A 12,900-nucleotide genomic window follows, 5' to 3' on the forward strand; every position below is an offset into this window, starting at 1 on the left:
CCAGGGGAGACACAGGGCTGGGTTCCTGTAAGACTCCGGCCACAGCATCTTCATTAACCAGCCAATACGTAACTTTGTCTTATGTGTGTTTCTATTTAGCACATATTGTTGATGCGTTAACATTGAACTCACGGCCAACAGCACTATCGCTCATGCCTGAACGAAGCTTATCCAACACGTGCATTTTCTCCGTGAGGCACACGCCAGCTTTCTTGCCCGTAGGAACACTGGACCGCACTCCAGCACTACACTTAGGGGTTATTTTAAACAACTACATTACCAACAGAAAGCACGGATGTGTGAGAGGAGAATGGCATTAAGAACAAAAGGGGCCACCTGTCTGCAGTAGGAGACCCTGACAATGTAGTCAGGCAGCTCAAATTCTCTCCACCCTGCGCCTGCCCAGGAGTGACCCCCAAAAGCACCACAAGTGTTGATTTGGGGGGGGGTTACAAATAATGTCAGCAAGTAAGCAAATTTACAAATACACAACCTTTCCCATAATGAGGATCAGCCGTGGTTCCCAATACAAACCATTCTATAATGTACCGTTACCGGAAATATTTTATTAAACGCATCCAGTAGCAATATGGGGGTTAACAGGAAAATTAATATTGATGGGCTGTTTCCCGCAGTAAGCTGTTACCCCAAGGAGCTCACAGGCTGCCAGGGGCCGCCAACCCAGAAGAACAATGGAGTGACTTTTGATCCAGTGGGGATGGGACAGTCGTGAAGGCTGTGTGGCTGACCCGACCCCGGGCGGGGGCAGGAGGCAGGGCGCTACGCACAGAGGGGCCAGGCAGAGGCACGGAGATGTGCACACGTTGGGTGAGGAGGTGACGGCTCGAGGTATGGGGGCACCAGGCTGACCGGCTTCCCTGTGTTCTCCCCACCCCCACCTTTGGATTTTAGAAAGACGATGCTCAGAGTCTGCTCAAGAATTTGGAGTCTAACGTACAGGACCCCTCGGAAACCGGCTCCCCGTCCGGGAGGAGGAAGAGACACGCACAGACGTCGAAGGAGGAGGCTGTGGACGTAAGCCGCGTGTTTGGGTTTGTTTGCCGAGTCGCACGTTGGGTGTTGTGTGCCCCGCCTGGCAGCACAGATGTCATCCAGATGAGCCCCTGACAGATTTCCCAACAGGCTTCGTTCCTGCAGTATAATTTACATACAGCAAAGTGCACAAATTTTAAGTTTTCCACTTGTAGCCAACACCCCGATCTGGAACGTTCCGTCGCCCCAGAAAGCTCCCCCATGCTCCTTTCTGGTTTACCTCCCCCCCCCATCTACCGCCTTCCCTGCCCCTTCTAGAAGTGGCAGCTGCTGTGATTCCCATCACCACCGTGGTCTCACTGTTCTAGAATCCTGCGCTTTCTTGTGCTGACAGTGACTCAACACACTGCTCTCGAGGCTTTTACTGTATGGCTGCACTTATCAGTAATCCATCCATTTTAATTTTTGTTGAAAATTTTTTTTGATGTTTACTTCTTCCTGAGGCAGGGGAGGGGCAGAGAGAGAGGGAGACCCAGAACCCGAAGCAGGCTCCAGGCTCTGAGCTGTCAGCACAGAGCCCCACGCGGGGCTCGAACCCACGAACTGTGAGATCTTGACCTGAGCTGACGTTGGAGGCTTAACCGACGGAGCCCCCCAGGCGCCCCCAATCTATCCCTTTTAATTGCTCAGTCCACTGTGGGGATATATCACCATGCGAGTTGTTTCCAGGGTTTGGCTCTTCTGAATGAGGCCTCTGTGAGTGTTTGTACGTAAGTTTGTTTCCGTTTCGTTTTATTTCTTTTACGGGAATGTTAAGTAAACGTCCAGGAACTCGGGCTCTGGACCTCTTGATAGACATGTTGAAGGTGGATTCTCCCCGTTCCTTCCTCACTGGCCCCCACACTGCCCAGCCTGAGCTCGCCGTGGGGCATCATTTCATGCATGAGCTCTGTGGATAAGGAGGGCGTTTCTTCCAAAGGTGTGCTATTTCTAGACGCTTGCCGGTCCCCAGAAAATACTATGGATCCTGGCCATTTACCCTCAATTGCCCAAAGGTAAATATAGACATTTATACAGGTAGATAGGGAGAGAGAGAGAGAGAGGGAGAGGAGAGAGAGGAGAGGGAGAGGGAAGGATGGAGAACGTTCTGAGAAAAGCGGAAGACGGAACTGAGCTTTTTTTTTTAGCACCTACTGAATGTCAGGCATTTTCACATATGTCACTTTGAATGATGGTGAGCACTTGTGTGGATTACCCCCAAGCACCTCTCTGAGCAGCCCCACGAGGCAGATCTATCTTCCTGAGGATTCCGGGACACAGGCTTCCCTTACGCGGCCCGATGGATGGATTAGCTGCCCTCGCGGGGCTGCAGCGGGAGCGGGCCCCTGGCACATAGGTGCTGTGTGTCCAGCTCATGCTCCCTGCCTCTCTGTCCCCAGGCGCTTGGTGTCCCCATGTGGCTGCATGTGCGTGTGTTGGTGCAGCTGTCTGTGTGTCCCTCTCTCTCGTGTCTCTCTCTGTCTGCATCTCCGTGTGTCTCTGTGTCTTTCCCTCACCCTCTGGCCCTATCATCTGTGTTATCAAAACCATGCTCCCAACAATGGGAACATACGTGTGCACGAGAACGTGTGCACCGTGTTCATGACAAGGAACGAAATCCTAGTACCTGCTTCAACACGAATGGAGCCTGAAGATATGCTGACTGAAAGAAGGCAGTCACAAAAGACCACCTATCAGAGGATTCCACTCATATAAAATGTTCGGAACAGGTACATTTACAGGGACAGAAAGGAGGTTGGTGGTTGCTTGGGGAGGAGGGTGTGGGAGGGAGAGAGGTGACAGCGAAAGGGTTTCTTTTGGAGACGGTAAAAGCGTTCCCCAATTGACTGTGGTCATGGCTGCGCATAGCTGTGAATATGCTAGAAATTGTTAAATTGCACGCTTTCTGTGGTTGAATTGCCTGGATACAACCCTGCTCACGCAGAGGGCAGCTTTGGAGATGATGAAAACACCACAGGCTCGGGGATCCAGGACCCCGGAAGCTGGCCCCAGTCCCGTCACCTGTTTGCTGTGTGGCATCGGACAAGAAACCTAACCTGTCTGATCACCTGTTAACTCTGCAAATATTCTGACTGCAGGACTGCAGCGATCACTCAGCGTTTGTAGGGGAGCCCAGTCCTTTTACCTCCCCGGAAGCCACACTCATTGTTTTTCCCAGTAACGCTTTACCTGTTAACTGTTTAGCTATGCCAGCCGATGTCCATTATCTAGCTAATAATTGCCAAGAGTTAAGTTAAAGATCTGCCTGTTCCAGTGACCGGCTTTGCCAAAATGCCCTGCCTTCTGCAGGCTGAGCTTGTCAAGGAATGCAGCCAGGACTGATTCTGAACGGGCGAGCTGAGCTCTAACGCCGATGTCCTCAAATGCACAGAAAACCCAAGGCATTTGTGGCCCAGGCCACTCCTCGCATGACCCTCATTTCGATAAATAGCTCACGTCGGTCAAAAACAAACCGAAAACTCCAGAAGGCTCTGAGGCATGCCATTGCCCAGGATGAAGAGAGCTGGGGGGATGGCTCCTTTGTGGTCGCATCCGCGCGCTCACTGAAAGAACACCTTGATGTTGGTGAGCGAGATGCCTTTTCTTTTCCTGTGATTACGCTTTCACTAATTTTCTGAATAATTGCATTGCTTCAGCTGAGGAAGTTTTACATTGTGAACTTGCGCTATGACCAATTTTCTGTATAATTGTATTGCTGCTGTTGGGAAGGTCATCAGAATTTGGAGGGCATCTGAACTTAATAAGAAAAGCTGTAAAAAGAAACAAAAACAAAACCAAAAACAGCAGAAGCCAGTTTTCTCCTGGATTCCATTTGCCAAGCCCTTTGGGGTCCTTCATCCTGACAAACATCGTGACCGTCACGGGGTCGGTCCTCGGTGCTCGATGGGCTCGCATCCTGCAGGTGGATGGGGTGGAAACTGCAGGTGGATGGGGCGCATTCACAGGCTCCCCGGACGGCGGCGGGAACGCGTCAGCTGGACTTGACGCTTTGAGGCGCAGGCCCGGCTCCTGCTTCCCTGCGTCTCGGGTGGACCCCAGCGTATTCATCCTGTTCTTCTAATTATGTTTTTCACATTAAGTGCAATTTTTGTTGTCTATCTCCCCTGCAGGGCAGCGACCACGCCCTTCCTCTCATTTTCCACCCTTTCCACGCTGTGCTTTCTCTTCGCCTCTGTTTGTAAGAAGTTTAGAAAAGCACAGTGGTGCCCTCCGCTTCCCCGGCTTTCTCTGAGCAGGCGCGTGTCCACTGGAAAGCAGCCCGGACCGGCTTCCCGGGCGTGCAGCCTGCGCAAACACACAGGGGCTGAGCTCAGTCGGGCCCTGCTTCTGGTCTCTGGACCCTGCTGTCCTGAAATTCTTAATCACTTTCTGATAAGATGCACAACCCCCCATTTTCACTTTGTATTGGACCCCACAAATTATGTAACCTGTTCTGAAATCGGCCTTGTCAATCTTACTGTCCTCCTTTGCCTTTGTACCTGCACAGCTTCAAGCAGACATGGGGACTGGATGCGGGGGGCCAGGGCAGGCCTTGCCCTCCTCCCTCGGATCACAGGGAAGCCAGGAAGGGTTTTAAGCCGGCAGTGAGGGGGATTCCAAGTTCAAAAGATCATTCAGTTGCCACGTAGAGAATGAATTGGAAGGTATTCACCTCTGAGCCTTGCTGCATGAAATAGGGATGATGGAGATAGTACAGACCTCCCCAAACTGGCTGACGTGTGATAATTAAACGATCAAGAGGGCATTAAGAGCCTAGCACATAGTAGGCACTCAGTGCATGGACGGGAGCCAGTTATGAGGCTGTTGAAGCCCTTCGGGTAATTATGGCGGTGGCTGGGGCCAGGGCTGTGGGTCTGAGTGACATTTAGGAGTTTGAGTGTGGAATTTGTGGTTGATTTTACATGGCAGGTTGGGGTGTGGGAATAACAAAGTATCTCAGGATGTGGCCTGTGCTCCTGGAGTGTGGTGACACCAGCCCAGGGCTCTTCTCTACTGAACACCCACTTCCTTTTTAACTTCCTGGCTCTTACCCTCGTTCTTTTTTGTATGACGTTGAAGGAGGCAGAAAGGTGTCAGCCAAAGAGGAGGGAATCTGAGCTCAAATCCCGGTTCTGGCGTTCATCAGCTGTGTGACCTTGGGCTCACGGCTTCACTGCTCTGTGTCTCGTCTCCCCCATGAGAAATGAAGACAGTAGACTCAGCGGCGGGGCCCTTGGCGGTGGAAGGCGGTGGCACACGTGGGTGGTCTGCCCCATTCTCGTCATCTAAGTCTGTTTTTTGTGAGTCATGAAGCACAGGTGGAAATGACAAGGCCCAGCCCTCGCCATGTGGCTTCCACCCCCACCCTGCTCAGAAGGGCATCGAGGCGAAACCCGCTTGGGAGGCGTCCTGGGCCACACTGCTGTCGGGTGCTGTCCCAGTGCCCGCATCATGAGGTAGTGGTAAATCTTTCTGTATCCCCCGTCATAGGGTATCTTATCCCGAGGTACAGTTGGCAACAAGAAATCATTGGTTATGGAGCCCTTTCTTCAGAAAGGTTTGGTTGAACAGCGTTGCAGTAGATGCGGGTGCAGTTTTCGCCTGGCAGGTCGAGATTTCTCGTGGTCTGGAGCGCCAGGCTCCTGATTCGGCTGCCTGCTCACCATCATGCCCAGCAAGTGGTTTCCAAAACATTTATTCAGCACGCCCAGCAAAATGCAGGGGGCGGCTCCAGCAGAGGGAGATACAGAGAGGATGTGGGGAATCTTGAGCAGCCGGGAGTAAGTCTTTCCAGTTGCGGTCAAAGAAGGCTCCCCGGGGAGGCGCCTCTTCCCCACCCTTGCTTCGCGGCTCTTCTGTCCCAGCAACTCTGCTGGGTGCTTTGTCTCACGGACCTAGGGGCACATACGGTACCTTGTTTTCTGTCTGGGAAGACTGAGGCTCAGAGAAGTGAAAAGACTTGCCCAACTGCTTTTCATTGAAGGCTCTGATCCAGAGGCTTGTGTGAATATTACCATGTGTAAATGTTTACGCCCCTGGCAATGCTAAAACTACTCTGTGTTTTCTTTTCCACTAAAAGATGGTTCACAATTTTTAGGAACGCTCATAAATTTTTGTCATGTTATTTAAATACGTATTTCTTTCAAAGCTGAAGACTTGGAATTAAATAAGGAATGTGCTATATAACATCTACTCATCCATCCACCCATCCTTTCATCCATCCACTCATTTGTCTATATGTCCATCTATCCATCTAGCCACCTCTCTATCCACCTGTCAACCCATTCATCCATCCATCCATCCATCCATCCATCCATCATCCATCCATCCATCTACCCATCCATCCATCTATCCATCCATCCATCCATCCATCCATCCATCCATCTACCCATCCATCTACCCATCCATCCATCCATCCATCCACCCATCCATCCATCCATCTACCCATCCATCCATCCATCCATCTATCCATCCATCCAGCCAGCCAGCCATCTATCCACCCATCCATCCATCCATCTATCCATCTATCCATCCATCTATCCACCCATCCATCCATCCATCTACCCGTCCATCCATCCATCTATCCATCCATCCAGCCAGCCAGCCATCTATCCACCCATCCATCCATCCATCCATCCATCCATCCATCCATCTACCCATCCATCCATCCATCTATCCATCCATCCATCCAGCCATCCATCTATCCACCCATCCATCCATCCATCTATCTATCCATCCATCCATCCACCCATCCGTCCATCCATCCATCCATCCATCATCCACCCATCCATCTGCCCATCCATCCATCCATCTACCCATCCATCCACTTTCCCATCCACCCATGCATCCATCCACCCATTTGTCCATCTGTCCATCCATCCACCTATTCATTTACCCATCCATCCACCCATCCACCCACCCATCCTTCTAACAAGTGATCACCTACTGGGATCTAAATGAGCCTGTTACAGTCCCTTTCCAAGGCCACAGTTACAAATGGGGTGTGGCATTTTTGTAACTCTTAGCGGTTTATCCTTCATTTTCTAGAAAGCACCCGATGCCATGTGTTCTTCCTTCCCAGGAATGTGAGCCATCTTTCAACAGCAACATCACAGCATTTGCACTGAAGGCAAAAGTCATCTATCCCATCAATCAGAAGTTCCGGGTAAGAGTCCTCAGCTCCGTCTTAGAAACGCAATTATTCAGTAATGCACTAGAGATGGGAGTAGGAGTGGGCAGTGGTTTTGGGTCCTCTCTGAGGGTTTTGTGGTAAGTCATTTTAATAAGGATAATTTTGAGGCTGTGGAATGGACTAAAACTTTAGGATGAATCCACTTTATGACGGCATTGTCGGGGACAGGGTATAGCAAGGTGTCCCCAGGGACACCAGTGGCAGCACAGTAGGGCAGCACCCTACTCTTCTAGCAGTAACGCAAACACCGGCCCTGACACGGTTCCTGGCATCGCTCCCCATTCGCAGATCCCACTTCCGCCCTGCTGAACACTGACTGCGGGGCTGGCCCAATGCTAAGCATTTCTCATGCGTTAGGCATTTCCCATAAGGTAAATCATACTGTTATTGCCTCTTCATGCATAAGGAAACTGAGGCCCAGAGAGGCCAATGACCTGTGCGAGGTCCCCTGGCTATAGGTCTCTTACACCTGAAGCCAGGAATTCACCTGCGGTCAGGAGATTTGCAGACAGTAGCACATCCCACGGTGCTTCTAGGAGGCCTTGGCTTTGAGACTGTCCCTGGAAGAAAGAGTCCCTGGTCCAGTACTGGAGGAAAATGTTGCCTGCTCTCCTGGCCGTAAACAAGACGGGCTCTGGGGTCACACAGACTGCATCCTAACTCTTACCTCGGCCGTCACTATGGGCCATTTCCTGACTCGGCCTCCTGTTTCTTCATCTGGAAATGGGGGTGATGGGCCCTCCTGCCTCCCCCAGTTGTTTGAGGGTCAAATGGGATTATAGACATAGGGCTTAGCCCTGCATGTGGCAGCCAAGCGCTCAGTACTTGTTCGGTTTCCTCGGTTATTATTTGCTTTTGAAGACAGTCAGAGCCAGGTTCTGCAAATCCCTGCCCCACAGAAATGATTTCACTGTGCCGAACACAGACTTGCCCAGATTAGAACTTTTCTGCAGTACTGGGACTGCTCCCAGGGACGTTCATTGGGAACTGCCTCCTTCACTTAGCTATCTGGTGGGTCGGTGTTGGGGCAAAACTCCCAGACCAGGGGCATTTATTCATCGTCGACACCCTTTGCCAGGTAGGCTCCTGCTGGGCACTGGGGATTATCCAGTGGTTGGGACAGCATCGTCCTCACCCTGGAGGCCCTCACCGTCTGGGCAGAGATTGTAGGACGGTGTGCTGTAACCGGCATGGGCTGGGCCGGGCTACCAGGGATGGAAGGCTCTGGATCTGTGTCTGGAGGGAGGAATGCCTCCGCCCAGCAGACAGTGAGTGAGGGCTGTTGCGGGCAAGGGGACCAGAATCTGGAAAGACCCAGAAGTATGGAATGACGAGGGAGGTTTGGAGCTGGCAGCCGGCTCTGTACTACTTGGGCAGGAACATTCTGGAGCAGTGGAGCAAGATGGACAGAGGTGGTGGCTGACATTTGTTGAGCCCTCCAGCTGTGCCAGGCACTAGGCTGTGACCTCATGTGGCCATGGCAGCGTGTGGGTCTTGAGTCCCTTGGTAAGGAGTTTCGGGCCTATCTAAGGGCAGTGGGGAGCCACCTCAAAGGTCTGGGGTCAGGAGGTGATGCCCAGGTCAGTGTAGGTGGGGAAGAGCTAGGTGGTCAGCAGGTCAGTGGACAGAGCAGAGCCGGGGGTCTGGGACAGAGGCAGAAGCAGTGGGGGCAGGGGGCAGGGAGCAGGTGGAGGTCAGAGTTGGTGCCCAGGTGTGGGGTGTAGGTGGGCCACTGGTGAGCGGACCCAGGCTCATGGCTAAGGGGTAGGAGCCTAGTGCAGAGGGGCTGGCCTCCTGGGGACAAGAGCTATGACCCTGGTCCCTGGGGTGTGGATGTGGGCGTGACCCTGGGGCACGGGGCTCTACCTGTTTACTCTTCCCCTCCCAGTGTGTCCCCAGCCTGGCCCTCTTGGGACTGCTGTCATATATCTCTGGCGGAATGACTGAAGCAAAGTCACGATAGGTCATGTGGACTGAGCGAGCTTTCTCTCCCCCGACCCCAGCCGCTGGCCGACGGTTCCTCCAACCCGTCTCTGCACGAAAACTTAAAGCAGGCCATCTTGCCGAACCAGCCGGTGGAGGCTTCCCCCTCCAGCAGCCTGGGGAGCCTGAGCCAGGCCGAGAAGGAGGAATGTAGCTCCTCGTCTAGCATCCACTCGACCGCCAGTGACGACAGGTTCCTCAGCCGCACCTTCGTCCGGGTGAACAGCTTCCCCGAGGTGCTGATCTGCGAGAGGTAAGGCGGGGGAAGGGATGGAGAAACAGACCCGTGGACCATATCACTGTCAGTGGAGAAAATGGAAGCCCAGAGAGGTTAAGCATCTCAGCCACAGACACACAGCCACCCCGTGTCTGAGCTGGAGCTCACCATGTGGTGTTGGCCAACGTGGGGGTTATGGAATCCAGCCTGAGCCCCGAGGAGAGACATTAGGGGCGTCGTTGAATCATCGACGTGCCCTGGGCGTTGCATAACAGCAGCTAGCACTGATCAGGTGCCTTCTGTGTACTGGGCAGAGTACTGAGCACTTTGCAGGGATTAATTGTCTCACGAGTGCGACCGGGTCTGTTTTATTCACTGCTGTGTCCCTACTGCCCCGTAGGAGCCTGGGACAGGTTCAGTGATGGATGAATAAAAGTTAATCAATCAATGAATTAATTCCTCTTAACACTATGTGGTAGCTGCTATCACTGCCCTCATTTTACAAAGAATGAAGGGACACAGAAAGGCTGAGTAACATGCCCGAGGTCACACAGCAGGTGAGTGGTACAGTTGGGTTTGACCTTATCTCCAAAGCCTTTGCTGTAAATCACCAAGCTGCTCAGCCCGTGGGAGAGGCTGAAGACAGAGTCAGCAGCGTTGTGCTTTGGTCCTCAGACTTCTCTGCTCTTTAAGTTCGGTGACGTCCAAGGGGCCCTGCCCCCGTGAGATGAACCGGGCCCAACCTCAGCTCAGGCCTGTGGAAGGAGTGGGCCCAGACCCTGAGCTCTGTGCTGACCTTGACAGTGGCTGGGAAGGGGTGTTGAGGAGCTTTGGGAACTTACTGGGCTCGTCACAGTTTGGGTGGGAATGGGGCTGCTCAGAGTGCGTGTGCCCACCCCGGACAAACGGTCAAATCTGCCCGGCCACTTACCTGCCCTGTGACCGCTAATTGACTTCCTAAGTCTGTTTCCCCATCTGTAAAATGGGCATGAGAATGTCTGCCTACAGGGGCGGAGGAGAGAGGGCTTGTGATGGAGACGTTACGATGCCGGAATGGGGTGTCCTTCTTCTCCCGCCTCTGTCTCTTGCTGCCTTCTGCCCGTCACGTCGCAGACAGCTGCTCCCTTCCGATCACAAGTGATGGATGAATCACTTGGGCGGCTGTTGGGAACCTCTGCACGCTGCAGAATTTAAAATCTGGGCTCGGGATGCACCGAGGCTTATACTGAGCAGGGATGTGCTCCCTCCCTGTCACCCCCCTCCCCACCTCAAGTACTCTCAAAGGCCTTCCGTTTCTCTTTGGACTTTTCAGTGTGGACCTTGACTTGTGTATCTATAACCTTCACTTAAAGGATCTGCTGCGTCTGGACACGGCGCTGAGGCGGGAGAAACACCTGGTAGGTGGCCGGCCAAGTTTCTCGCCGTTTCCCGGGTCGTGAACACAGGCCTTCCATGGGCACCGAGTCCTGTGTGCCCTCAGGGACTGGGTCCTAGTGACAGTGGAGCCTCCATGACAGGAAGGCACAGGGTGTTAGGCTTCTGACAATAAAATAGAGAAGCAATTTGTGCCTGTTCATGGGGCACAGGCTGTACTTGACCCAGAGCTGTGGGGTGGGGTGGAAAGATGAGACCCTCCTCCCAGGGCACACGTCCTGATGGAGACGGGGGTAAAAGGCATTGAAAAGAGCACAGCATTTTTATTTGTGGTTTTTGCTTTTTTAAAAAAATATTTTTTTAAACGTTTATTTTTGAGACAGAGTGTGAGTGGGGAGGGGCAGAGAGCGAGGGAGACACAGAATCTGAAGCACGTTCCAGGTTCTGAGCTGTCAGCACAGAGCTTGATGCGGGGCTCGAACTCACAAACCGCGAGAACATGACCTGAACCAAAGTCAGATACTTAACTGACTAAGCCACCCAGGTGCCCAGGTTTTTCCTTTTAATGTTTATTTGAGAGAGCGTGCACGCACAAGCGAAGGAGGGGTAGAGTGAAAGGGGACATAGGATCCGGATGTGGGGCTCGAACTCCCAAACCGGGAGATCATAACCTGAGCCGAAGTCAGATGCTTAACTGACTGAGCCGCCCAGGCGCCCCAAGAGCACAGCATTTTTAAAGGAGTGATAATAGCGAAGATAATATTGTATTCACGAGCACTAACTTTGTTGATTGCTTACTATGTGTTGGGCCCTGAGCGTGTTACACAGGCAGTTAGCTCTGAACTTCACCACAACCAGGAGAGGTGGGTGCCATCGTTATTCCACGTTGCAGATGAGGAAACTGAGGCACAGAGAGAAGGACTCACCCCGAGTCGTAGAGCCCGAAGTTGGAGCTGAGATGGGCAGTTCAGTCAGGCACCTTGTAGGCGTGCGTTCTTGGAGCGGATGAGGGCGCCATCAGAACCACAGAAGGCAGCGGACCAAGACTCATCTCTGCCAGGTGCCCCGGCCTCCCAGTGAATCAGCACTGGATCCAGGCTGCGGGGAGGCCGGAGGGATGCGTCCCACTGTGGCTGCAGAACGGCAGGGCCGGCCAGGCATCGGGGCCAGGGGGCTTACAAAAAGGAATGATTTCTCCCAAATTATCGACTGAAGGATGAGGTCTACAGAGGGGAGGCCTGCTGCAAAGAGAAGGGGAGAGGGACCGATGGAGAGAGTGACAGAGACGTAGAAACGGAGACACAGACAGACGTGCCCGGGAGGTGCTTCGTTAGAAACTAGAAAAATAAAAACCTCAAGTTGGGGATGCAGTGAAAAGAAATGCGGGCTCCGTGAGAGCAGGAAGGGCCTCGTAAACAGGGGCCAGTGTTGGAAACCAGGAATCCTACCAGGACTCCAGAAATAGAGCCTCTTCCGGCAGCCCCACTGTGCCTGGAGAGCCCCATGGCCTTGAGGCCGCAGCCCGCCTGCTTTCGCTCGGCCACATCGCGTCCCACCTGCAGGCAGGTGGCCCTGGCCATCTTCTCAAAGGCTCTGGGCTCCCTGGAGGGCTGACTGTTACTGTGCTCAGAGCCCCGTCCAGCTCGCGAGTGACATGGTGCCGGCCACCTCGCCCCCAGAGCAGACAGCAGGTGCCTGCGGGGACCTGGAGGAAGCATCCACCGTCACTCATCTGCCCGTCTTACATGTGGGCAGCCTCCCCTCCCTGCCAGGCGCAGTGGACAGGGACAGGGACAAGGACAGCCGCCACCTGCATGGAGCCCACTCTCCACGGGGACACGGCAGTAAACCACACAAATACGCCACGCAGACAGTGGGTCTGAAAAAACGACACAGTGCCGTGAGCATGTGTAAGGGGGGCCCGAGTGTGGGGGAGATGGCCAGGCTTCCCTGGAGGGAGACACATAAGCTGGAACCTAGGAAAGTTCCAGAAGCACTGGATTAGGAGTCAGAGGCCTGGGTTCCAGTCCACCCTCCCACACTTACGGGCTGTGTGACCTTGGGTAAGTCGCTTCCCCTCTCTGGGCCACTTTAGGAAAGG

At 53.3% G+C, this 12,900-nt stretch overlaps 1 protein-coding gene across 2 annotated transcripts in view; it reads left to right on the plus strand.

The window, feature by feature from the left end:
- Positions 1-12,900, plus strand: part of EVC (EvC ciliary complex subunit 1) — a 72,739-nt gene that overhangs the window by 5,408 nt on the left and 54,431 nt on the right. For both annotated transcript variants that reach the window (XM_030314230.1, XM_030314231.1), the window contains exons 2-5: positions 913-1,035; positions 7,115-7,198; positions 9,229-9,461; positions 10,738-10,822. In XM_030314230.1, the coding sequence (XP_030170090.1) occupies positions 913-1,035; positions 7,115-7,198; positions 9,229-9,461; positions 10,738-10,822 (525 nt within the window). The remainder of the gene's footprint in view (positions 1-912; positions 1,036-7,114; positions 7,199-9,228; positions 9,462-10,737; positions 10,823-12,900) is intronic.

The sequence above is a fragment of the Lynx canadensis genome, chromosome B1, assembly GCF_007474595.2.
Source record: "Lynx canadensis isolate LIC74 chromosome B1, mLynCan4.pri.v2, whole genome shotgun sequence".
Lineage (NCBI taxonomy): Eukaryota > Metazoa > Chordata > Mammalia > Carnivora > Felidae > Lynx > Lynx canadensis.